The sequence below is a fragment of the Anomaloglossus baeobatrachus genome, chromosome 4, assembly GCF_048569485.1.
Source record: "Anomaloglossus baeobatrachus isolate aAnoBae1 chromosome 4, aAnoBae1.hap1, whole genome shotgun sequence".
NCBI classification, from domain to species: domain Eukaryota; kingdom Metazoa; phylum Chordata; class Amphibia; order Anura; family Aromobatidae; genus Anomaloglossus; species Anomaloglossus baeobatrachus.
In genome coordinates, this window is record NC_134356.1 from 35,306,809 (window position 1) to 35,332,163 (window position 25,355).

The 25,355-nt window shown below is 47.1% G+C and overlaps 1 protein-coding gene across 1 annotated transcript in view; it reads right to left on the reverse strand.

Moving 5' to 3' along the window:
• The window catches only part of LOC142302295 (uncharacterized), a 72,150-nt gene that overhangs the window by 35,230 nt on the left and 11,565 nt on the right, over positions 1 to 25,355 (reverse strand). Inside the window, exons 2-9 of the mRNA XM_075343363.1 lie at positions 11,112 to 11,456; positions 9,967 to 10,287; positions 9,523 to 9,588; positions 7,438 to 7,548; positions 5,716 to 5,762; positions 5,414 to 5,495; positions 3,226 to 3,265; positions 1,642 to 1,768 (exon numbers count right to left, since the gene is read on the reverse strand). Coding sequence (XP_075199478.1) covers positions 1,642 to 1,768; positions 3,226 to 3,265; positions 5,414 to 5,495; positions 5,716 to 5,762; positions 7,438 to 7,548; positions 9,523 to 9,588; positions 9,967 to 10,287; positions 11,112 to 11,456 — 1,139 coding nt within the window. The remainder of the gene's footprint in view (positions 1 to 1,641; positions 1,769 to 3,225; positions 3,266 to 5,413; positions 5,496 to 5,715; positions 5,763 to 7,437; positions 7,549 to 9,522; positions 9,589 to 9,966; positions 10,288 to 11,111; positions 11,457 to 25,355) is intronic.

Genomic DNA, 25,355 nt, shown 5'->3' on the forward strand with positions numbered 1-25,355 from the left:
GCGATTTTTCGATTTTCTCATTTTTGTTGTTTCCATCCTTCGTTCCTTTTTTTTTTTTTTTTTTATTTTTCCTTCAACATAGCCATATGAGGCCTTGTGTTTTCCAGGACGGGTTGTACTTTTGAATGACACCAATCATTTTACCACTTACACTATTGTACTGGAAAACGTGGAAAAAATTCCAAGTGCATTAAAATTGCAACAACAAAGTGCAATTCCACAATATTTTTTTGAGGTTTTTTTTTATTTACCCTGGTAAATATATGGTAAAACTGACCTTCCAAGATGATTATCAAGGTCAAGGTGAGTTTGTAGATACCAAACATGTATAGTTTTGGGGGTTTTTTAAGTGATTGGTGAAAAAAAAATTCTGAAAGTTGTAACCCCCCCCAAAATTTGCTTTTGTTGTCATTTTTCAAGACTCAGCAGTAGCTCAATCTCCCTACAGCGCCCCCAGAGGAGAGAAAAAGTATTACACAATTTCTTTTTAAAATATTGAATGGGCACAACAGATCCCCAGCCATTGTAAATGAAAGTCCTAAACAGGGGACCTTATTGTAAAAAGACTTTTCTAAAATGGACAATGGCTTTCGTGGGGGCTTCCCCCCCCTTCCTTAAGAATAAAGAAATAAAAAAAATACACAATCTATCAAAATTTAAAATTAATTAACCCGATTGGTAAATGCTGTAAAAAGAAAAAAAAAATTGGAATACCAAAATTGTGTTTTCACCGAATTTTTTTTTAATAAAAAGTGATTAAAACTTTCTATCAGCCTCAAAATGGTATCTATAAAAAGTCTGTTCATACTGGAAAAATCCCCCCAAACCATCACATATCTCCATAGACCGAAAAATGAAAACTTTACGGGTACTGGAAAATGACACAAGCAAGATGTTTTTTTTTATGACTTTTTTTTTAAATTTTTTATTTTTTTTTTCACCACTGAAATAAAAAAAAAAAATCTATGCGTTTGGTATCATTGTAATCGCATTGCCAGGTTCTTTTTTACTATAAAACGAAAAGGTGTAATGACCAAAACCTAAAAAACATTTTTTTTTTTGCGGCACTGGAATTTTTTTTTTTTTACCCAATCTTCAGTACGTTGCATGGTAAAATGTATAATGTCCTTCAAAGTAAAACTTGTCCCACAATAAAAAAAAATTAATAAAAAAAAAAAAAGATGGCCTTTTTACGGCGATGTCGACGGAGAGATAATAAAAAGGTCATGGCTCTGAGTGTCGGAAGAAGGGAGAAATGAAAACCGAAAATCGCTCAGTCGGGAAAGGATTAAAGAGTGATTTGATGGATTTGATTTGGTAAACTCCAATAAAAAAAAAAAAAACTAATTTCCATATGTCGCTCCTATTCTGTCTCGGGTTTTTGTCGCCCCCTGCTGGTTGATGATTAATTTAACACAATGATTTCATATATGCTGCAATACTGCCACCTAGGGACGAGAATGTGTAGAAAAATGTTTATCTCAGTATGATTGTTCTTTAGCAACTTTGTACGTAGGAGTCCCCCGGAAGACTTATGGTTCCAGATGATGCATCTTGGAAATATCAAGATGTTATTGATTTCCCTAGAAGAAGTATACGGACGGTCCAAGGAAATGGTGAAGATTGAAGTCATTCTGGTTATGAACCTTGTGCTGCTTCACTTGTATTTCCTATATGGTTGGTCTCGGCTCTGTTATCTTCATCTGAGTCTTTTTCTTCAGTCTTTAGTTCGGTCAATGGTTGCTCAGCGTGGGTGACCAGCTCAAGACTGCGGACAAGACATCAAGGGGTTAGAAAAGGGTAAAAATATAAAATATACATTTATGTCTATATAAATACATATGCGTGTGTGTGTGTATATATGTGTAATATATATATATATATATATATAATACTGTATATATGTGGGGCCCATTATTCTGTATGGAGGACTATGTGAGGCCCATTATTCTGTATAAAGGGCTATGTGGGGCCCATTATTCTGTATGGAGGGCTATGTGGGCCCATTATTCTGTATGGAGGACTATGTGGGGCCCATTATTCTGTATGGAGGGCTATGTGGAGCCATTATTCTGTATGGAGGGCTATGTGGGGCCCATTATTCTGTATAGAGGACTATATGGGGCCCATTATTCTGTATGGAGGGCTATGTGGGGCCCATTATTCTGTATGGAGGGCTATGTGGGGCCCATTATTCTGTATGGAGGGCTATGTGGGGCCCATTATTCTGTATGGAGAGCTATATGGGGCCCATTATTCTGTATGGAGGGCTATGTGGGGCCCATTATTCTGTATGGAGGGCTATGTGGGGCCCATTATTCTGTATGGAGAGCTATATGGGGCCCATTATTCTGTATGGAGGGCTATGTGGGCCCATTATTCTGTATGCAGGGCTATGTGGGGACCATTATTCTGTATGGGGGGCTATGTGGGGCCCATTATTCTGTATAGAGGACTATATGGGGCCCATTATTCTGTATGGAGGGCTATGTGGGGCCCGTTATTCTGTATGGAGGGCTATGTCGGGCCCATTATTCTGTATGGAGAGCTATATGGGGCCCATTATTCTGTATGGAGGGCTATGTGGGGCCCATTATTCTGTATGGAGGGCTATGTGGCGCCCATTATTCTGTATGGAGGGCTATGTGGGGCCCATTATTCTGTATGGAGGGCTATGTGGGGCCCATTATTCTGTATGGATGGCCATGTTGCCAATATACAATGTGGAGGGGCCGCTGTGTGGAGGTTGAGTGGGGGCTACTATGCTGTATGGAGGGTTGTGTTGAGGCCATTATACAGTTTAGGGGTTACTGTGGTGGGTATCATACTTTGCTGGGTGGGCGATAATGTAGGGTCATTAAGGGTACTGTACAGGAATTCATTGTGGGAACTCATATACTGAGTATAATAGAAGTTAATAGAGTTTTTCTGGCAGATCTTTTGGAAAAATGCTCAAGTTTCCCATTGATTTCAATTATGTTCAATACTCGAGTCTCGTCTGTCCAAGTGTCCAACCTGCCCATTTCGAGTCTCGGGTATCCAGCTCGCTCATCACTACACGTGAACTCTAAGTGCCTATTAGAAGTGGAGTAGGATATCTAAATTTATTCTGAGAACTCTTCCTTTTTCAATTGTAAGTCCAGTGGGCCAAGAGTAAAAAATACTTTAAGAAAACTAAAATATTGTTTCTTGCACAAAATAGAACATAGTTAAACTCATATTTACCGTGGATCCAAGGTCAACGGGAAATGTCTTCTTTTCTTACCTAATAGAGGAAAGAGAATTTTTGTGAATTCTAGATAAAGATAAAGCTACGAAATTGGAAATCCAGTTTTCATTTGTATAACTGGGAAATACAGCAGATTTTTGGGGGGCAGAGCAATGGGGGATTGTTGTCTTAATCCATATTCCACCCTTCCAAAAATTTCAGCTAAGAGAAATCATACCCCCCCTTCGCTGGATGGACAACCTTGCTTTATTCTGTCAACTTTGTCTCAAGTTTCTAATTATCCAGAGCCTAAATGTCACGCTAGGTACGGGGAGGTACCAAGCAAACGGTGAAAGGAAAGAGAAGGGGAACCCTGTGACTGGCAAGGGGGAAATTGTGACCTCTGACCAAGCCTACTGCTGGGCCCTGGGGTCCCTCACCGCCTTAGATAGGTTCTGCACCTATGCACCAAGTTGAATACCTGACCCTCGCTAGCCCTGATCTGAGCCCTAGGAAGGGAACGGGTGGGATGAGCTCTTCGTCAACTACACTAGGCACTAAGGGACACACAGTGATAAAAAACAAGGGAAAACTACAAACAATTTATCTCTAGTTGTCCCAGGGAGAGAAGCTGCAACAACCACCAAGATTCTCCAGATGTATGCAAGCCGCCTGCTTGCACTGAAAACTTGATAAAGATGTATCAAATATCACCAGCATCGAGTAATAGGAAGTGAAGGTATATATATATATATATATATATATATATATATATATGTGTATGTATATGTATATGTCAAGGAAAGTACTGATGAACAGCATCTGACAGGCTGAACAACACCCCCGGGTCTTAAAGGGAAAGGGATGAAAACCAAGCAGGAATAATAGGAGGTTGGGGAGCAGTTTATGCAGCCAAACGCTGTGACCTTCTATAGCCGGACATCACAGGACTGTCTGTCACCCATGACACATCCGTTATGCTAAAGCCTCCTATCAGTTTATGACCTTCTCTTCATTGGTAGGGTTCCTCATAAAACCGTTTTTTACAGTGTCCCTGCCAAGGACCTCTAATGACCAGGTGTTGTGATTGCTATCTGTTGGAGCTCCGCTCTTGGACTCCCTCCTGTGGTCGTTGATGTAAGTGGGTTGGATTCTGTTCCTCAGTCCTACACACCTGGTTGCCAGCTAAAACCTTGATTTTGGATATAGGCGTGTGCTGGCTGTTTGTCTTTGCCAGTTGTCTGAAATTCCTGAGATAATAGGAATCTGTCTCTAGTTTTCCTGGCTTCCCCGCTATCAAGCTAAGCTAAGTTCTTGGTTTTGTTTCATACTTTTGTGTGTTATTTGCTTATTGCTTCTGTGAATTATCTCTGAAAGTTTTTGTATTGTATCCTGTTTTGTTTGTGCCTTCAGAAAAGGAAGATTTATCTTCCTAGTCAGGGTATGCTATTTATCTTAGCAAGGGTTAGTCGGCAGGGTAATTGCTAGTTTTTTCCTACAGTTTCACCAGAGTCTTGTACGAATTGTGAATGTGCGAGTATTAGATTATTCTTCCTTTTTGCACATTCCGTGTAGGATGTTTTGATAGGGTTTTTCATGTCGACCGCAAGAGTTCCCTATCCTGTCTTTCGTATTTAGTATAGTGTGGCCTCGCTTTGCTCCATCTTGCTCTTACTGTGTATGTCTTTTCATCTTTGCTCACAGTCTGTACATGTGGGAGGCTGCCTATTTTTCTTTGGGGAAATCTGCTCTGAGGCAAGATAGTTTCTTTTCACTTTCTGCCTTGTAGGTTATGTAGTCCTCCGGCAGGGTTTGAGGCATCTACGTTGTTAGGTATGCTTCCCGGCTACTTCGAGTGTGGTGTTAAGTTCAGGGCTTGCAGTCGGTACTTTATTACCTACGACTCTGGTGAATTGTGTTCATGTTAGTCATTGAACATCGGATCATAACAATCAGGTTTCATCTAAGTTCAGTTCTTTGCGAAGTGTTTTATTTTTCTACAGCACCTCCAGAGGGATGACAAGGTATTACATGGTGTCCCTTGACATCAATGAGCTGTCCATGTATTGTCTTGACGTTTTGAGTCATGTGGTCTTTCTCAATTCCGACTAATTAATGGAAAGCCTGACTGGACCTAACTTTTAATTCGTAAAGTGTTGGAAATAGATTTTCTAAATTTGCCCTCTTTAAATATTTTTGGCTTACCTTTCAATTGTAGAAGTATCACACAGATCACGATTAGTGCAATTAAAGATAAACTGATTGCAATGATGACAGTACTTGTATGCTGCAGAAGAAAGAGATATCAGAACAATGATCTACTAGCTCTAGCCGACACTCCTCAATATACTATCATGGGGTGTGATGGGATAACCGGGGACTAGGGCTCCTAAACTGGCCCTCAGGCTACGAAGGCCTTATCTATCCCAGATCCCAGAGATATGTTTGATGGTGACATTGTCTGGATCACTTTTTATAATTCAGACAATATTTGTTCAGTTTTTTACCTTTTTATGTGATTTTGTGACATTTCCTTGAAACAAATCCGAGATTCCTACAAATGAAAAATGAATTAATGTAAAAGCACCTACAACAATTATATGTTTAGGATCAAATTACCCATTTGATACAGATAATTTTAAAATTAGCCAATAGTCATCTAACTGCATTTTGTGGGCCACAACCTAAGTATGATAACATCAGCTCAGCAGTTGTGCATTTTGGGCGAATTGTTTGTGGTGTGTGATGCAAAGAGTGAGCCAAGTACCCTTCCACAGTAACCTTCTTCCTCGGTACAAAAGATTGGCCTAGACATTTGGACACCGGTGGTCAGAGATGAATATTGGGTTTTGTATCATTCCTATATTTATGGGAGGTACATTTTCAGCATTGGGATGACGAGAAGAAGAACATACATATTTTTTCAAAATGAGAGGACTGTCTTTGAGCTCTAAAATAATATCGGGCAGATGGATGACAATACATATATCATACTTCCTATCTCTGGAAAGGAAAATCATGATAGGAAATATGGCGCTATAATCTTCCACTGGGACTTCCATAGGCGAAGATATCCTGTATTTGTAATCTATAAAAATTCTGTATCGCCAAGCATATCCCATAAACAGCCCCCCATGAGCTCATCAAGGGGAGGTATGAGGGCCTAACTTTGATTTAATAAAAAACAGAAATTGGGTTTGGTCCTTTGTCAGTCCTTGGAAGGTGCAGCTGGCTGTGGGTTCTGTCCATTTTTTACTAAAGAGCACCTTCCTTTTCTAACCTCTCAGCCATGTCAGTGACAGTAGGTTTAGTAATTTCCTTTTGTTTATCTCTTTTATGTAATTGTGTAATGTATTGTTTTGTCTCCTTTTCTAGCATCTTCTGCCTACTTTTTGGGTTAAATATTTAAAATGTAATAGCTTTGTTCCACTTACTCTATAAATTGCCACCCTGAAGCCATATGCTGTCTGTCATGAATGTCCAATCAACCTGCATAAGCTATTGGTAGTGTTAGCTATCAGTAGTTCCTTTTGTTATTGTGGAGCTCGGCAGTGACTGTACTAAAGTGTCTGTGTATGTGTGTGTATATATATATATATATATATATATATATATATATATATATATATATATATATATATATCTCTATCTCTATCTCACAGTGCAGACCAAAAGTTTGGACACACCTTCTCATTCAAAGCGTTTTTTTAATTTTCATGACTCTGAAAATTGTAGATTCACATTGAAGGCATCAAAACTATGAATTAACACATGTGGAATGAAATACTTAACAAAAAAGTGTGAAACAACTGAAAATATGTCTTCTAGGTCCTTCAAAGTAGCCACCTTTTGCTTTGAATGCTGCTTTGCAAAACATGTTAATTCATAGTTTTGATGCCTTCATTGTGAATCTACAATTTTCAGAGTCATGAAAATAAAGAAAACTCTTTAAATGAGAAGGTGTGTCCAAACTTTTGGTCTGTACTGTATATATATATATATATATATATCGGATGACTGGGGGCAGCGTAGTGCTGCTCATGACAAATTGGTGCCAGCATTGGGATATCTGCATGACCCCTTGGCTGTCTCAGTGACATTATACTTCTGTTGTATTATGTCTCTTTTGTTGTAGTGACTTATTTTCCTTTACCAAAAACACATGAATAACATGAAAAAAAAAAAGATAATAAACTTTTATCAATCCAAAAATATGGTTGCAGCATTACCATTATTATATGGAGATACACTTTCAGGCCATAAAGGTATATATCCATGGTCTTCTTCCTTTGATTCCGCAGAAGTGGTCAGTTCATGATCAGGAATAAAATAGGGCAAAACTGAAAAAAACGACAAGTACAGAATAGTATAAAAATATTAAAGTAGTAATATTGTTTTAGAATTTCATCTTTTAATTTTTTAGCAAAAGTTTACCATCTCCCCATCTTTTTCCTCTTCTTTCTACTTGTGTTTTATTTCACTAAAATATTGAGTGAAAACTTTTATTCCGATTTATTTTTAGAGCATCGTTGATTCAATGGTTCCGTACATGTAAAAAGGGGTGAAATAGAGAGGGGACAGGGCTCTGCCCGATCTTAGAGTCTACAGGATAAGGGGAAGGAGCCAGTAGGTTTGGAGGTTTTGGCAGCTCCGATGGTGATGAGGTGATAGTTGAGTCATTACAGGCTGTAGGCTTTTTTGAAGAGATGGGTTTTCAAGTTCCATCTGAAAGTTCCAAATTTGATGGATAACCAGACGTGTTGGGGCACAGGGTTCCAGAGGATACGTAGGGGATACTAAGGAGAAGTCTTGGAGGCAATTTGGTGAGAAACGAGTAAGTGTGGAGGAGAGAAGGAGGTCTTGGAAGGACCAGAGATCACGTGTGGGGAAGATTAGTTTGGAGATACATGGAGGAGATAGCTTATGGATGGCTTTGTAGGTTGAACTGGATACATTTGGGAATTGGGAGCCAATAAATGGATTTGCAGAGGAGAGAAGCGGAGGCTTAGTGAGGAGAGAGGTGGATTAGTTGGGCAGCAGAGTTAAGGACAAACTGGAGGGTCGAGAGTTTTAGCAGAGAGGCCACAAATGAAGATGTTGCAGTAGTCAAGACGGGAGATGATGAGGGCATTTACTAACATTAGTAGATCCAGGGTTGAAAAAGGGACAGATTCTAGAAATATTGGAGATAGCAGTAAGGGCTTGGATGTGCGGTTTGAAAGACAAGACAGAGTTTAAGGTTACTCCGAGGCAGAGGACTTTTGGTACAGTGCAAAGCCTGATGTCATTTATTGTGATAGATCGATCAGGTAAGGAGTTAGGTGAGATGGAGGATGAGTTTAGAATTTTCCACAACCCGCAATCCTACAGTCTGAGGGCAGCGGAGGATCCCAGGTGTGACCTCAGGTGAACTGAGTGACATCACCTGCTCACAGCCGGTCCCCCCCACTGCTATCAGTGTTTCCTGGAGCCTGCGAAGAGCAGACATCTTCTCTCTCTCTCTGCAGGCTCCAGATGTAGCAGAGCCTGGGTAGTCATGGGACTTCATATGGATTACGTCGGATCTTCAAGGGTGTTTTTGGGGTTAATAAATGTGTGAAAGAGGGTGTGAGTATTTTATTTCAAATAAAGGTTTTTTTTAGTGTGTGTGTTTTATTTCGTTTCACTTTCAGGATTAGTAATGACGGGGGTCTCATAGACACCTCCAAATTACTAATGGCAGCTATGATTTGACAAATCTCAGCTGTCATTAACCCCTTATATTACCCAGATTGCCACTGCATCAGGTCAATCAGAAAGCACCAGGATTGTCACATCTAATATGATGTGCCAATTCTGGGCAGCTGCGGGCTGGTATTTTTAGGCTGGGGAGGACCAATATGCATGGCTCCTTTCATCCTGATAATACCAGCTCTCACCTCTCTGCTTTACCATGGCTGGATATCAAAAATGGGAGAGACCCAATGCCTTTTTTTTTAAAAAAAATAATTTATTTAAATAATTAAAAAAAAAAATCCTGTAGGACCCCTCTATTTTGATATTCAGCTACGGTAAAGCTTACAGGTGGGGCTATCAAGATGGGATGGGAGCCATGATATCCTTGGCCAATTACAGCCATGCCAATACTTGACATGGCTGTGATGGGGCCTGAAGTGCCCACACCGGAAAAGCTTGCTGATTGGCTGCTCCGCAACCTTTCGACAAGCTTTATTTTGATGACAAACCCAAACAGGAACCGGACATACAGGTAAGTCTTTTTTTTGGGTCTAGGACCCAGACATCTGGTGTAAAAAGGACAAACACAAGTGATGTACCTGAGGGCTCATTGGTAGTAGGTTTTGTTTCAGATATTTCATTTTCAGTTGTCACAGCTGGTAATTCTGCACAAAGAAAATAAGAATTAATTGTAAGGTCATCATATTGTTCCTGATGAAGTTCATTTATTTTACTCATTTATATAGCGCATTAACTTCCACAGGCGTGATCATCACTGTCCCCATCGGGGCTCATAATCTAAATTCTTCATCACTATGTCTTTGGAGTGTAGGACGAAATCCATACAAACACGGGGAGAACATACAAAGTCCTTGCAGATGTCCTTGGTGGGATTTGAACCCAGGACCCCAGCACTGCAAGACTGCAGTGCTAACCACTGAGCCACCGTGCTGCCCATAAGTTCTATTAAATACTGGATCCAAAAAGTTTTTTAAAATAATACGAAATTCAGATATTAATGGAATAAATAATGCTGATTTTACCTGAGCTCTCTGTTGTCAGCTCTGTATATTCTGTCGAACCAATAGGGATGATATTTGGTGACGGGTGAATCGTTCTTGCCGTATAAGATGGTGACGTTTCTGTCCTAATAGGCGGCGGTGAAGTATTTTTGATAAGATATGGACCGAATTGAGTAGTTTCTTCCTCAGGTATAATAAGTGAACTGGTCCAAACATAAGAAGGTTCTGAAGTAGTCTGGATAACTGGTGGTTCTGGAGTTTTCTTCACAGTCGTAGGTGCTTGAGTTGTCTTCTTAGTGGTGGTGGTTGTTGGAGTAGTAGTTCTCACTGTTGTTGTAGGTGCTACAAAAGGAGAAATACCTTTTACGTCAAGGCCTGTTGTTTAACAAATATGACACATCAGTGGATATCTGCAAGATCTCGATGTAATTTATGGATGAACCCATAAGACGTATACCCTACCAGCAACTGAGCTCTTAACTGAGTTGTCTACTTTTGACTTTTGAAGCCTAATATTGTGTCAAACCCATCCAAGCGGTGGGTCAGTGCAACCAAGTCTACCAGAGTTAGGGTCAGAAGAGCCATGCCATGCCATGTATGATATAGACCATGTCTCCAGGAAACGGTGGTCTATATCATACACCACCAGATCGGTGGTCAAGATTTCAAGATCTAGAGTAGATACACCATTCATAAATGCCCTAGAGAAAATAGCTCTTCTCACTTAAGAGATTTGACTTTGTTTTAGATAAGGGTCCTTTGACCGGGGCAGATAAATTGCCCAAAGCCCAAGCTCCGATCAATGATTTCGCAGATTGATCAGCTCCTATTTACTTGAATTTTACTTGAATTTTACTTGACCGATCTTGAGGTTTTCGAACAAATGATAATTTGATTGTTTTCCCTAGTTCAGCTATGTCAGGATTCAAGTCAATGTCAACCAGGAGGAAATTATTGTTCGTCGTTCGATCACTTGTCATGTAGAAACGGGGCAATGACTGGAGAACAATTATGTCTATGAGCAAAAGTTCAGGCGTTTGTTCCCCTGTGTAAAACACCCTTAGGAAAAAGGTTTGTAGCCTCTGGGTTTTTGGAACCAATAAAGTTACTACTAAAATTTGCTAAAAAATATACACAATCACTTTAATTTTTATATGTTCAGGTACCTTGTTCAACTGTTAGTCGAATGTTGATCTTCTCATCGTTGAACCACCCCTTATGTTCTATACGGCAGCAGTACGTCCCGGCATCTTGAAGATTTACTCCGACAACGGTTAGAGACACCGTCCCTTGTTTGATTCTGCCATATAATTGGTAGCGTGAAGATGATCGAAAAGTGACTTTGTTGCCATCAGTCCAGATGAGTTCTTGATTACACTTTGAATTCGGACAACTTCCGCGCCCCCAACACATGCTGGTGAGGTCACTACTTTGTTTTACTTTGTACGAACATGGCAAAGTGACCGGTCGTCCTTCGATTCCTACTATTGTAGTTTGACATAGCACAGTAACTGCAAGAAAGAGAAATATATCATGGTAAGGCTATGTGCGCACGTTGCGTTTCTTCCCGCGTTAACGCGTTTTGAACTGCAGCGTTTTCAGTGCCAAATTGCCTGCATTCTGCCTCCCCAGCAAAGTCTATGAGAAGCCGAAAATTCAATGCGCACGCTGTGTTTTTAAACGCACCGTTTTGGATGCCAAAAATCGCTGCGGAAAAAAAAGCAGCATGTCACTTCTTTTGTGAGTTGTAGCTGCATTCTCCACCCATTGAAATCAATGATATGGGTCAAAACGCAACCAAAATGCACTTGGACTGTATTTTTGTTGCGTTCCGCGTGCTTTTTTGACAAGCAAAACGCATGTCTTTTCAGTTTCTCTCTGTCGATGTCGGTCAATCTCCCTCTGTCTATCGGTCGGTCGGTCTCTTTCTCTGTCAGTTGGTCGCTCTGTCTGTCTGTCTCTCTCTGTGTCCGTCAGTCTCTCTCTCTCTGTCTGTTCCTCTGTCTCTCTGTCGATGTCGGTCGGTCTCTCCCCCTCTCTCATACTCACCGATCCCCGATTACCAGCACGGCGCTGCACGGCTGTCACAAAGCTCAGGCGGCTTTTCCTCTTTTGAAAATGCTGGCCACTCATTATTCCATCTCGTATTCCCTGCTTTCTCCGCCCACCAGCGCCTATGATTGGTTGCAGTCAGACACGCCCCCACGCTGAGTGACAGCTGTCTCTCTGCAACCAATCACAGCCGCCGGTGGGCGTGTCTATATTGTGCAGTAAAATAAATAAATAATTTAAAAAAAAAACGACATGCGGTCCCCCCCCAATTTTGATACCAGCCAAGATAAAGTCACACGGCTGAAGGCTGGTATTCTCAGGATGGGGAGCTCCACGTTATGGGGAGTCCCCCAGCCTAACAATATCAGCCAGCAGCCGCCCGGAATTGCCGCATCCATTAGATACGACAGTCCCGCGACTCTACCTGGTTTATACCGAATTTCCCTGGTGTGGTGGAAATCAGGGTAATAAAGAGTTAATGGCAGCAGCCCATAGCTGCCACTAAGTCCTAGGTTAATCATGGCAGGCGTCTCCCCGAGATACCTTCCATGATTAACCTGTAAGTTAAAAAAAAATAAACACATACACCCGAAAAAATCCTTTATTTGGAATAAAAGACAAAAAAACCCACCCTCTTTCACCACTTTATTAACCCGCAAATACCCATTGAGGTCCGGCATAATCCACACGACGTCCCACGACGCGCTCAGCTATGCTACATGAAACGGACAGGAACGGTCACAGACCAGACCGCTCTCTGTCAGCTCCACGCAGCAACTGAAGTGAGCCACACGATCAGCGATGACGTCAGTGAGGTTACCCGCGGCCACCGTTGGATCCTCCAACTGTGACAGCAAGTCGCCCTAGTGACTGAAGTGAGCTGCGCGATCAGCGATGACGTCACAGGTGAGTTGCGGTCTTGGGTGGAGGACTCCAGCTGGCCGCAGGTAACCTGAGTGACGGCACCGCTGATCGCGCTGCTCACTTCAGTCACTCAGGGGATTAGCGGTCACGGTGAGTCCTTCACGGGTAACCGCTAATCAGGACGCGACACACAGACAGAACCAAAAAACACCAAAAAACTGAGCTGTAACAATGTTCAGTAAACATGCAACATAAAGCATGTGGATTGCAGCCTTAAGACTAGAAAAAAACAAGGAGAAAAATCGTACGAAAAATACCCTGACTATAAATAAATAAATTGCAAGTGCTTAATAGAAGGGTACTTAGTATATACATTTTTGCAAAAAGGTAAGAAGCTGTCTCACCTCGTCACGGTGTACCCATCCGAGACAGTCCCTAACCTACTAAAGTTAAAAACCGCGGTATGACAATGAAGTTGGGTGAAGTTCATCCGAGTTCATTCTCATCGCGCGACTCTGTCTGCGGACATGTAGCAGAGCTCAATAGCCATGGGACCGCACTGCAAAAAATGCATCCAAAACGCATGCAAAATGCATGCGTTTTGGATGCATTTTTTGACAAACGCAGTGTTTACAGTTTTAGAGGGTGCGTTCTTTTCCGCACTGCACAGAATGCAACGTGCGCACATACCCTAAATGGGGAGTATTATCTTATAGTTATGCTTTTATGGGCAATCATGCTCCTTGACTAGGTGGCCACCACTTTTAGGTTCAAGGACATGGGGACCATTCCTTGTTTGACCTCCAACTCTTGTAAGAGTGAAGAGTGGCATTAGACATTCTGCGTTGTTTGCTTGCTAAACTTGGAGAGAAAAAAGGCCCAAGGTCCACTTCTGAAACTTTCCGTGAAGCCCATGGCTAGATAAGGAGCAGAGGTGGGTGAAGATAAGGTCTGATGTATGTCCGTCTATGTGGATGGCTGATGAGGATCAGTGAGTAACACCAAAGGATGAAGAGAGGGACAGGAGTTTAGTAGCTGCCCACTGGCGGATGTCACCCATGATGACAGTGGGAATGTCAGTAGAGAGGACGTGTGGAAGACAGGTGGAGAAGTCGTCAATAAAGGCACTTCTGAAACTTATAGTTATGCTTTTATGGACAATCATGCTCCTTCACTTGGTGGCCACCATTTTTAGGTCCCAGGACATGGAGACCATTCCTTGTTTGATCGCCAACTCTTGTAATAGTGAAGAGTTGCATTAGTGATTCCGCATTGTTTTCTTGCTAAGCTAGGAGAGAAAAAAAGGTCCAAGGTCCACTTCTGAAACTATCCGGGAAGCCAATAGTTAGATAGGGAGCAGAGGTAGGTGAAGATCAGGTCTAATGTATGTCCATCGGTGTGGATGCCTGAGGAGAACCACTGAGGAACAGCAAAGGATGAAGAGAGAGACAGGAGTTTAGTGGCTGATGACTGGTGGATGTAAGTGAAGATGTTGAAGTCACCCATGGTGATAGTAGGAATGTCAGTAGAGAGGAAGAGTAGAAGACAGATGAAGAAGTGGTCAATAAAGGCACTTCTGAAACTTTCAGTGAAGCTCATGGTTAAATGGGGAGCAGAGGTGGGTGAAGATGAGGTCTAATGTATTTCTGTCTGTGTGGATGGCTGAGGAGGACCACTGAGGAACAGCAAAGGATGAAGAGAGGGACAGGAGTTTAGTGGCTGATGACTGGCGGATATCAGTGGAGATGTTGAAAACACCAATGATGATAGTGGGAATGTCAGTAGAGATGGAGTATAGAAGACAAAAGAAGTGGTCAATAAAGGCATTTATGAAACTTTCAGTGACTCTCGTGGTTAGACAGGGACCAGAGATGGGTGAAGATAAGGTCTAATGTATGTCTGTGTGGATGGCTGAGGAGGACCACTGAGTAACAGCAAAGGATGAAGAGGGGAACAGTTTAGTGGCTTCCGACTGGCGGATGTCAGTGGAGTTGTTGAAGTCACTCATGATGATAGTGGGAATGAAGTGTAGAAGACAAGTGGAGAAGTGGTCAATAAAGGCACTTCTGAAACTTTCAATGAGGCCCATGATTAGGTAGGGAGCAAACGTGGGAGAAGATAAGATCTATGTATGTCCGTCTGTATGGATGGCTGAGAACTACTGAGTAACAACCAACCTTTCTTACCTGGTGGCCAGGACCTGGGCAGTAGACATCTGACAGTAGAGATATCAGTTTGGCAAGGTTTTGGTAAATCACCAACTTGGAGGACTTGGACTGTTCTTCGGTCAGGGTGATAAAAGTGAATCTTGATAAGATGAAGAGTCTTTCCAACATTTTTACCAAAAGTTTTGGGAGATTCTAACTAAAGTCAGGATCTGACTGCAGACAAAAACACTCAACGAGCCCCATGGTATTCACACCTAACTTTTTTTTCTTTCGGTGGGGTACGGGGACGGCAGTAGGCATCTAACTACGGTCAGTTGTCTGCAATATCATTTTAGATCTTTCAGTGTCTAGCCAAGTTTTTGAAAAATCACCGCCATGGAGAGTCATTCAATGAGGGTCACAAAACTGATTCTTGAGAAGGTGACTAGACCTTCAAACATTTACCGTAAAGTTTATGGAAACACTAATTCCAAGTCATACCGTATCCATGTAGGGCTCAAACTCTCAAAAAGTCCCATATACCCAACCCATCATTCCCTTTCTTGGTGATGGATGGCTAGGGTACCGGTATCTAACCATAGTCAGTAGTCTATTGATTGTCATTCGTATCTTTAGCCAATAACATGATAATTTTTGGACTATTTTGGGCGATATTTTTGGATTCTCTAAATGTCATAACAGGATCTATACAGTATATCAATAGAATCCAAGCCAAAGACAAAAATGATTACAGCTCTGGAGGAAGTAAATGACAGTGATATTGAAAGTCAATAGCATTATCTCAAAACCAAAAAAAAACAGGAAACTAATATAAGAAACAAAGTCTGGGGAGAAGGATGAATTCTGGCTCCATAATGGCTATGATCTGAAGAAAGCTGCTTCCTGGGAGGACACCGCAGAAGAAGAGAAAGTGGAAATCAGCAAATTCACTTCCTTACATGTATTAAGGAAGTTTCACAAATCTAGAAAGTAAAAAATGCCAAACATACCGAAACGGTAACCGCAAGGCTCCACCACATCACGTGCCAGGAGCTTGGGTTAAAGGTCAAAGGGTGAGGGTCCTGAACTCAAGATATCGGGTCAATGCTGCTATGATAGATATGGCCTGGCCACAATAGAAAGAGCAGGAGGGGATCTGAAGACCATTCATTTTTTTTAATGATTGACAAGTCCCACATGTAACAGAGATAATGGGTCACAATATTTCCAACTTGCAGTGGTGTTTACTCGGCCATCATAAGTCACAAACATATTCACAAAATTGTCTACTTTAATTATAGAGCTCTCCACCTGCACTACATGTACTGTACTGCTCTCTACCTGTACAATATGTACTGTACTGCTCCCTACCTGTACTACATGTACTGTACTGCTCCCTACCTGTACTACATGTACTGTACTGCTCCCTACCTGTACAATATGTACTGTACTGCTCCCTACCTGTACTACATGTACTGTACTGCTCCCTACCTGTACTATATGTACTGTACTGCTCCCTATCTGTACAATATGTACTGTACTGCTCCCTACCTGTACAATATGTACTGTACTGCTCTCTACCTGTACAATATGTACTGTACTGCTCCCTACCTGTACTACATGTACTGTACTGCTCTCTACCTGTACAATATGTACTGTACTGCTCCCTACCTGTACAATATGTACTGTACTGCTCCCTACTTGTGTGGCGCCCCTGACCTGGTCAGGCACCACTGAGTACTGCACCCATGCTGGGGACAGTACAATACAGGTAATCCAGAAGGCTGACCGAGGTGTGACTACACAGGCGCATAGTGATCAGGTCTCACACATGTACCTTTGAGAGGACCCCTGGGGATCCCAGGAGGGGGCAAAGCCTTCACCTCCACTGGAATAGTGGAGGGGGTAAAATGCCTCCATCTCCACTCAAGGGGTGTGGTGGAGAGCCTGGTTGCTAGGTGGCGTAGGCAAGAACAGGAGAGGAGGAGCAGTGAGCCGGTTTAGTGCAGAGTCCAGGGAGCTCAGAGAAGAGCAGACCCCTGGGGCTGTTGCAGTCTAACAGCGCCCGCGCAGTGGCTACCGACGGGGGAGAACGGTCACCTAGGAGTGCTACCCGAAATCCATCTTCAGCTAAAGAGAGAGCACGGAGTGGGAAGTAAGGAGACTGCTAGGGAGTACCGGGCCCAAACGGGCGGCAGATCCCGGAGCGGGGATAGATCCACCTTTCCTTGCTAAACCTGCCGGTGTGGGGCCCTCAAAGCCCACACCACAACACCCAAAAGCCGCAGCCACGTAGCCACAGTTAGGGCCCATAGTTCACAGGAGGCAAGCAGCTGGAGTGATCTGGTCCAGGCGACAAGCAAACGGCAACCAAACGAGGGGAGCAGTTACTTCCCTGGGTGACCCCCATAGGGACTAAAAGTCGGGGTTACCCCAAACCACCAAGGGCTAAGGAAGGCGAGTCGGTAGTCACCCTCATCAGTCAGCCTGAAGGATACCTGGTTCCAGCCTGGTTCATCCCAGCTACGCCCGGGTTACTCACTCTGCCACCTTCTGTGAGTAAAACCCCTGAAAGACATCCTGCTTGTGTGGAGTTATTCTGCGCCTTGTGGTTCTACACACCTACACAGGGCCCTGGGGCTTGCATCACTCTCAGGAGGCTACTACAACCGACTGCACCCACCATCAGCTCCAGGCATCCCTTAATCTGCAGTGGCGGTCCCCACTGACCGCAATACTGAGAGTGGCGTCACGACAAATAGAAGATTTCCTAACCGTGACAGGATCCAGCAGAGTGGAGTCCCTGAAGGTAATGCACCGACACAGCGTTCTCGGGGCTTCACATCTGGCGTCACGAACAGGATAAGGACTAGACCTGTTCAGACAGGTGACCATGTGCCTGGGCGGTCCGCTTGAAAAATTGGAAGCGCCGCCATATTGCCACCATGAAAAGCGCGCTGAAAAACAACAGCAGCCCGCGCTGGGAGAAGTTACCGCCCACGAAGAGGTGTGGCTACCCAGAGATCCCCTGCAGAGTCCTGACCTCGCCAGTGAAGAGAGCGGAAGCGTTCAGAGACGTCGGGACAGAAAGGGAGCCAGAAGCCTGCTGTTAGAGGAGATGGCGTCTGAACACAGAGACCCAGAGCCAGGCTCCACTGCCTGGTGGTGTCGGGAGCTTGCCGAGTTCTGCGATCAACTGGAGGCCAGGGTCGGAAGGCAGATCAGAGAGGGACGTGCGGAGTTTCTGGAAATGACCGCGGCGGTTCGGGCCTATGAGGGGAGAGCCGCGCGCCGAGTGCCAGACCGGGCGGTGACGACTCAGACCCCGATGCTGCCAACGATGGGTGAGTCCAGTGTTGCCCCTGCCAGCGCGAGTGCCCCGATCCCTGCTGCCATGCCCGCGGTCCCTGAAGAGGCGTCCGGCGCGGCGACGCTGAAGCAGGCCGCAGCCACGCCAGGTGCAGCCCGCCAAGCCCAGGCCGCCGCAGCGATGCCCTGCTCGGCCCACCGAGACCCGGTCCTTGCAGCAACGCCCAGTCCGGCCCGCAAAGATCCGGCTGCCACCGCGACCCTCATCCATGCCGCGGGTGTGACGCTGACCCAGGCCGCCGCCATGCTAGGCCCGGCCCGCCAAGCCCAGACCACGGCAGCAACGCCCAGCCCGGCCCGCCAAGAACCGGCCATAGTAGCGAAGCCCGCTAAGACGCCAGCTGCAACAGCGACGCTGATCCAGGCCGCCGCCATGCAAGGCGCGGCCCGCCAAGACCAGGCCGCCGCCATGCAGGGTGCGGCCCGCCAAGATAAGACAGACGTACCATTGTTTACCCCGGCCTGCAAGGCCAGAGCAGACACCGCTCCCCAGTCTAAAGAAGTCCCTGCTAGGAAGTCCCTGATAGGTGCGGACCCCGAATACTGGAGACTGAAGGCTGACCTGGAGGCCAAGTTCCCACAGGAGATGGTGGACCGGTATCTGCTCCCTCCGCATACCCCCAAGGCGACTCCTGCAGCGGCCACGCCAAAGAGTCCCCCGCCCGGGCCTGCTGATGAAAGTCCATCCCCAGCACTGCCACGACAGGAGTGTTCAGAAGAACTAAGGGGGAGGGGAGGCCAGAAGGCTGAGAAGCTGACTCCGGAACCATCAGCAGTGGATTCATACCCCGAGCCAGAGATGTTGCCCTACTCCCGCTGGGACGAAGAAGACCCGATACCCTCCGCTGAAGAAGATCTGCCCAAAAGCCTCACCTGGGAGCTTGTAAGCTGTACCCCGCAGAATCCAGTCCGCAAGACACGGCGCCGTAGCAGATCCAAGTTCACCCCTGCACCACCGTCTCCAGAACAGAAAGATGAAATAACGGCCAGAGACTTAGAGGAGAAACGGTTCCTGAGAAGGGCCAAAGCCCAGGTCAGAGGACCCCTTTGTCGAGGAGTAGTAGAAGATTTCAGCCTAAAATCAGGATACGGCTTTATAGTTGCACCTGGTATGAAGGACGGCATTTTTGTCAATAGAAGAGACGTTAGAGCTCATCTGCCCAGAGGACATCCTGGAAGGAACCTAAGGATGGGAGACACAGTGCAATTTACAATGCATCAAGGAGAAAGAGGCTGGTATGTGTGAAGCCCCGCGAACGCTGTGTCGGTGCATTACCTTCAGGGACTCCACTCTGCTGAATCCTGTCACAGGTAGGAGATCTTCTATTTGTCGTGACGCCACTCTCAGAATTGCGGTCAGTGGGGACCGCCACTGCAGGTTAAGGGATGCCTGGGGCTGCGGCTTTTGTGGTGTTGTGGCGTGGGCTTTGAGAGCCCCACACCGGCAGGTTTAGCAAAAGAAAGCTGGATCTATCTCCGCTTCGGGATCTGCCGCCCGTTTGGGCCTGGTACTCCCTAGCAGTCTCCTTACTTCCCACTCTGTGCTCTCTCTCTAGCTGGAGATGGGTTTCGGGTAGCCCTCCTAGTTGACCGTTCTCCCCCGTCGGTAGCCACTGCGCGGACGCTGTCAGACTACAGCAGCCCAGGGGAAGGGGTCAGCTCTCCTCGGAGCTCCCTGGACTCCGCTCTGAACCGGCTCACATCTGGGACCTTCACTGCTGCTCCTGTCTGAGCTTCACTTTCCTGCTCCTCACTCCTCCACACTCTGCTGCAGACTCCTTACTCCTCCTTCTCTTTTCCCCTTGTGCCTGCCTACGCCACCTAGCAACCAGGCTCTCTACCACACCCCTTGAGTGGAGATGGAGGCTTCGCCCCCTCCACTCCTCAAGTGGAGGTGAAGGCTTTGCCCCCTCCTGGGATCCCCAGGGGTCCTCCCAAAGGTACATGTGTGAGACCTGATCACTATGCGCCTGTGTAGTCACACCTCGGTCAGCCTTCTGGATTACCTGTTTGTACTGTCCCCAGCATGGGTGCAGTACTCAGTGGTGCCTGACCAGGTCAGGGGCGCCACATTCCCCCTTAGTTATCACCAGCACGTCCTCGGGCTGCAAGACAACATTTTCAAATGCATAAAACATTAAAACATGGTAAAACATTTTAAAACCACCAGGTACCATACATCACCACCCTCCACCCACAAGTCCGTTAACCCACCCTAAACCCTTTCACGTTGGCCGCGCCTTCAGCCACTTCTGGCAGGATGTAGAGGCGGCTTTCATGGGCTGGTGGTTTCAGGGTATACCTGGCCTGGTGGAGCCGCGCCTTCAGCCTCTTCTGGCAGGATGTAGAGGCGGCCTCCACAGTTGGTGCTGACCAGGTACCTTCTTTGTGGTGGAGAGCCAGGCCCCATAAACAGGCATGCTCCCTGGTTGCAGGCGAGCCAAGGCCCCATAAACGGACGTGCTCCCTGGTTGCAGGTGAGCCAAGCCCCTAAACAGGCTGGCTCTGGTGGTGGTACCTCTGGGGTAACTATTTACACTGCGAGAGTTTGTGGCTATAGCCAGTTCATAGCCTTAAGGTTCATGGATTTCTCACATTAGTTCATGTGGGCACATTTCTTGAACATTAACGTTGCAAACTGGTCAAAACTATAACTTGCTGTACTTCTTTCTTTACTTTATGCAGATTCCTCCTTACCAGGGCTTGGGCCTGTAGGGCTGCGGCACCTGTTGTTTTCTTCATTTCGCTCATCATCGGAGGTAGTCTCATCAATGGGTCCTTTATCTTTCCTTTCTTCTTCTGTATCTGTTTCTTTTTCTTGTGGTATGGAGACAACTGGGTTGCTATAGGAATCTCTGGTACATGGCGTAACGTCAAGTGCATACCATCCTCTTTCTCCTTGATGCATTGTGAATTCCACTGTATCTCCCATCCGTAGGTTCCTTCCTGGATGTCCTCTGGGCAAATGGGCTCTTACATCCCTTCTATTCACAAATATGCCTTCTTTTATACCAGGAGCTACTATGAAGCCATATCCACTCTTCAAACTGAAATCCTCTACTACACCACGACAAAGTGGACCTCTGACCTGGGATTTGGCCCTTCTCAGGAACCGTTTCTCTTCCAAGTCTCTGGCCATGACTTCGTTTTTCTGCTCTGGAGACTGCGGTGCAGGGGAAAGCTTGGTTCTGCTACGGCGCCGTGTCCTACGGGCTGGGTTCTGCTGGGTTGCGGCTTCACTGTTTGCAGGCTCCCAGGTGAGGTTTCTGGACAAATCTTCCTCTTCATCCCAGCGGGAGTATGGCAACATCTCTGGCTCTGGGCATGGATCCACTGCTGATGGCTCCGGGGTCAGCTCCTCAGCTTCCTGGCCTCCTCTCCCCCTTAGTTCTTCAGAGCACTCCTGTTGTGGCAGCGCCGGGGATGGGTGGTCATCAGCAGGCCCGGGCGGGGGACTCTTTGACGTGGATATTGCCGGAATCCTCCTGGGGGTGTGCGGAGGGAGCAGATACCGATCTACCATCTCCTGTGGGAACTGGGCCTCTAGGTCAGCCTTCAGCTTCCAGTATGCGGGGTCCTCTCCTATCAGGGACTTCCTAGCAGGGACCTCCTTAGACTGGGGAGCGGTGTCTGCTCTGGCCTTGCAGGCCGGGGTAAACAGTGGTACATTCTGGTCTTGGCGGGCCGCGCCTGACATGGCGGCGGCCTGGTCTTGGCGGGCCGCACCCTGCATGGCGGCGGCCTGGATCAGCGTTGCAGTTTCAGTCTCAATCAGGGTCGCAGCTGGAGTCTTAGCGGGCATCGCTACTGTGGCCGGTTCTTGGCGAGCTGAGCTGGGCGTCGCTGCAGCGATCTGGGCTTGGCGGGCCGCACCTGGCGTGGCTGCGGCCTGGTTCAGCACCTCACTTGCGGCGCGGACGAGCGTCGCTGCTGCGGTGGGGTCTTGGCGGGCCGGGCCTAGCATGGCGGCGGCCTGGGTCAGCGTCACACCTGCGGCGTGGAGGAGGATCGCGGCTGCGGAGGGATCTTGGCGGGCCGGGCTGGGCGCTTCTGCGGCCTGGACTTGGCGGGCCGCGCCGGGCGCTTCTGCGGCCTGGTTCAGCGTCGCCGCGCCGGGCATCTCTCCTGGGACCGCGGGCATGGCAGCAGGGGTCGGGGCACTCGCGCTGGCAGGGGCAACACCGGACTCACCCATCAGTAGCATCATCGGGGTCGGAGTCGTCACCGCTCGGTCTGGCGCTCGTCGCGTGGCTCTCTTCTCGTAGGCCTGAACCGCTGCAGCCATCTCCAGAAGCTCCGTGCGTCCCTCTCTGATCTGTTGCACGATTCTCGCCTCCAGCCGGTTGCTGAACTGGGCAAGCTCTCGGGCCCACCAGGCTGCGGAGCCTGGCTCTGAGTTTTTGTCTTCAGACGCCATCTTCACCGCGTCGTCGCTGCTCTCCAGGTCTTCTCTCAGCAGCAGACTTCTGACTTCTTCTTGCAGCCGAAGTGCCAATTCCTTCACTTCCTGCAACTCCTCTCCCAACAGCAGGCTTATGGCTCCCTTTCTGTCCCGACGTCTCTGAACGCCTCCGCTCTCATCACTTGCGAGGTCAGGACTCTGCAGGGGATCTCTGGGTAGCCACACCTTTTCGTGGGCGGTAACTTCTCCCAGCGCGGGCTGCTGTTGTTTTTCAGCGCGCTTTTCATGGTGGCAATATGGCGGCGCTTCCAATTTTCCAAGCGGACCGCCCAGGCACATGGTCACCTGTCTGAACAGGTCTAGTCCTTATCCTGTTCGTGACGCCAGATGTGAAGCCCCTCCAGTGTTGTGTCGGTGCATTACCTTCAGGGACTCCACGCAGCCGGATCTTGTCACAGGTAGGAGATCTTCTATTTGTCGTGACGCCACTCTCAGAATTGCGGTCAGTGGGGACCGCCACTGCAGGTTAAGGGATGCCTGGGGCTGCGGCTTTTTTGGTGTTGTGGCGTGGGCTTTGAGAGCCCCACACCGGCAGGTTTAGCAAAAGAAAGCTGGATCTATCTCCGCTTCGGGATCTGCCGCCCGTTTGGGCCTGGTACTCCCTAGCAGTCTCCTTACTTCCCACTCTGTGCTCTCTCTCTAGCTGGAGATGGGTTTCGGGTAGCCCTCCTAGTTGACCGTTCTCCCCCGTCGGTAGCCACTGCGCGGACGCTGTCAGACTACAGCAGCCCAGGGGAAGGGGTCAGCTCTCCTCGGAGCTCCCTGGACTCCGCTCTGAACCGGCTCACATCTGGGACCTTCACTGCTGCTCCTGTCTGAGCTTCACTTTCCTGCTCCTCACTCCTCCACACTCTGCTGCAGACTCCTTACTCCTCCTTCTCTTTTCCCCTTGTGCCTGCCTACGCCACCTAGCAACCAGGCTCTCTACCACACCCCTTGAGTGGAGATGGAGGCTTCGCCCCCTCCACTCCTCAAGTGGAGGTGAAGGCTTTGCCCCCTCCTGGGATCCCCAGGGGTCCTCCCAAAGGTACATGTGTGAGACCTGATCACTATGCGCCTGTGTAGTCACACCTCGGTCAGCCTTCTGGATTACCTGTTTGTACTGTCCCCAGCATGGGTGCAGTACTCAGTGGTGCCTGACCAGGTCAGGGGCGCCACATATGCACTAGATGTTACGCCATGTCCTAAAGAAAAAGAAACAGACACAGAGGAAGAAAGAAAAGACAGAGATAGAGAAAGAACAGACAAAGAACCCACTGATGAGACTACCTCCGATGATGAAAGAGATCGAGAAACCAACAGGTGCCGCAGCCCTACAGGCCCAAGCCCTGGTATGGAGGAGTAGAGGAAAGTAAAGTAAGAAGAGAAGTTACTGTTTGACCAGTTTGAAGTTTTGCAACGTTACTGTTTAAGAGATGTGCCCACATAAACTAATGTGAGAAATGAACCTTAAGGCTATGAACTGGCTATAGCCACAAACTCTCGCAGTGTAAATAGTTACACCAGAGGGTACCACCACCAGAGCCAGCCTGGTTAGGGGCTTGGCTCGTCTGCAACCAGGGAGCACGTCCATTATGGGGCCTTGGCTTACCTGCAACCAGAGAGCATGCCTGTTTATGGGGCCTGGCTCTCCACCACAAAGAGGGTACCTGGTCAGCACCAACTGTGGAGGCCGCCTCTACATCCTGCCAGAAGAGGCTGAAGGCGCGGATCCACCAGGCCAGGTATACCCTGAAACCACCAGACCATGAAAGCCGCCTCTACATCCTGCCAGAAGTGGCTGAAGGCGCGGCCAACGGGAGAGGCAGATTGGAGGAAAGGTCTGGGGAAGTAGATGGCCCAGATCTGGTTACCAAAAGGACCGGTGACCTGCCTCCTGAAGGGGTTTGGGTGGGTTAACGGACTTGTGGGTGGAGGGTGGTGATGTATGGTACCTGGTGGTTTTAAATGTTTTACCATGTTTTACTGTTTTATGCATTTTAAAATGTTGTCTTGCAGCCCGAGGACGTGCTGGTGATAACTAAGGGGGAATGTGGCGCCCCTGACCTGGTCAGGCACCACTGAGTACTGCACCCATGCTGGGGACAGTACAATACAGGTAATCCAGAAGGCTGACCGAGGTGTGACTACACAGGCGCATAGTGATCAGGTCTCACACATGTACCTTTGAGAGGACCCCTGGGGATCCCAGGAGGGGGCAAAGCCTTCACCTCCACTGGAATAGTGGAGGGGGTAAAATGCCTCCATCTCCACTCAAGGGGTGTGGTGGAGAGCCTGGTTGCTAGGTGGCGTAGGCAAGAACAGGAGAGGAGGAGCAGTGAGCCGGTTTAGTGCAGAGTCCAGGGAGCTCAGAGAAGAGCAGACCCCTGGGGCTGTTGCAGTCTAACAGCGCCCGCGCAGTGGCTACCGACGGGGGAGAACGGTCACCTAGGAGTGCTACCCGAAATCCATCTTCAGCTAAAGAGAGAGCACGGAGTGGGAAGTAAGGAGACTGCTAGGGAGTACCAGGCCCAAAC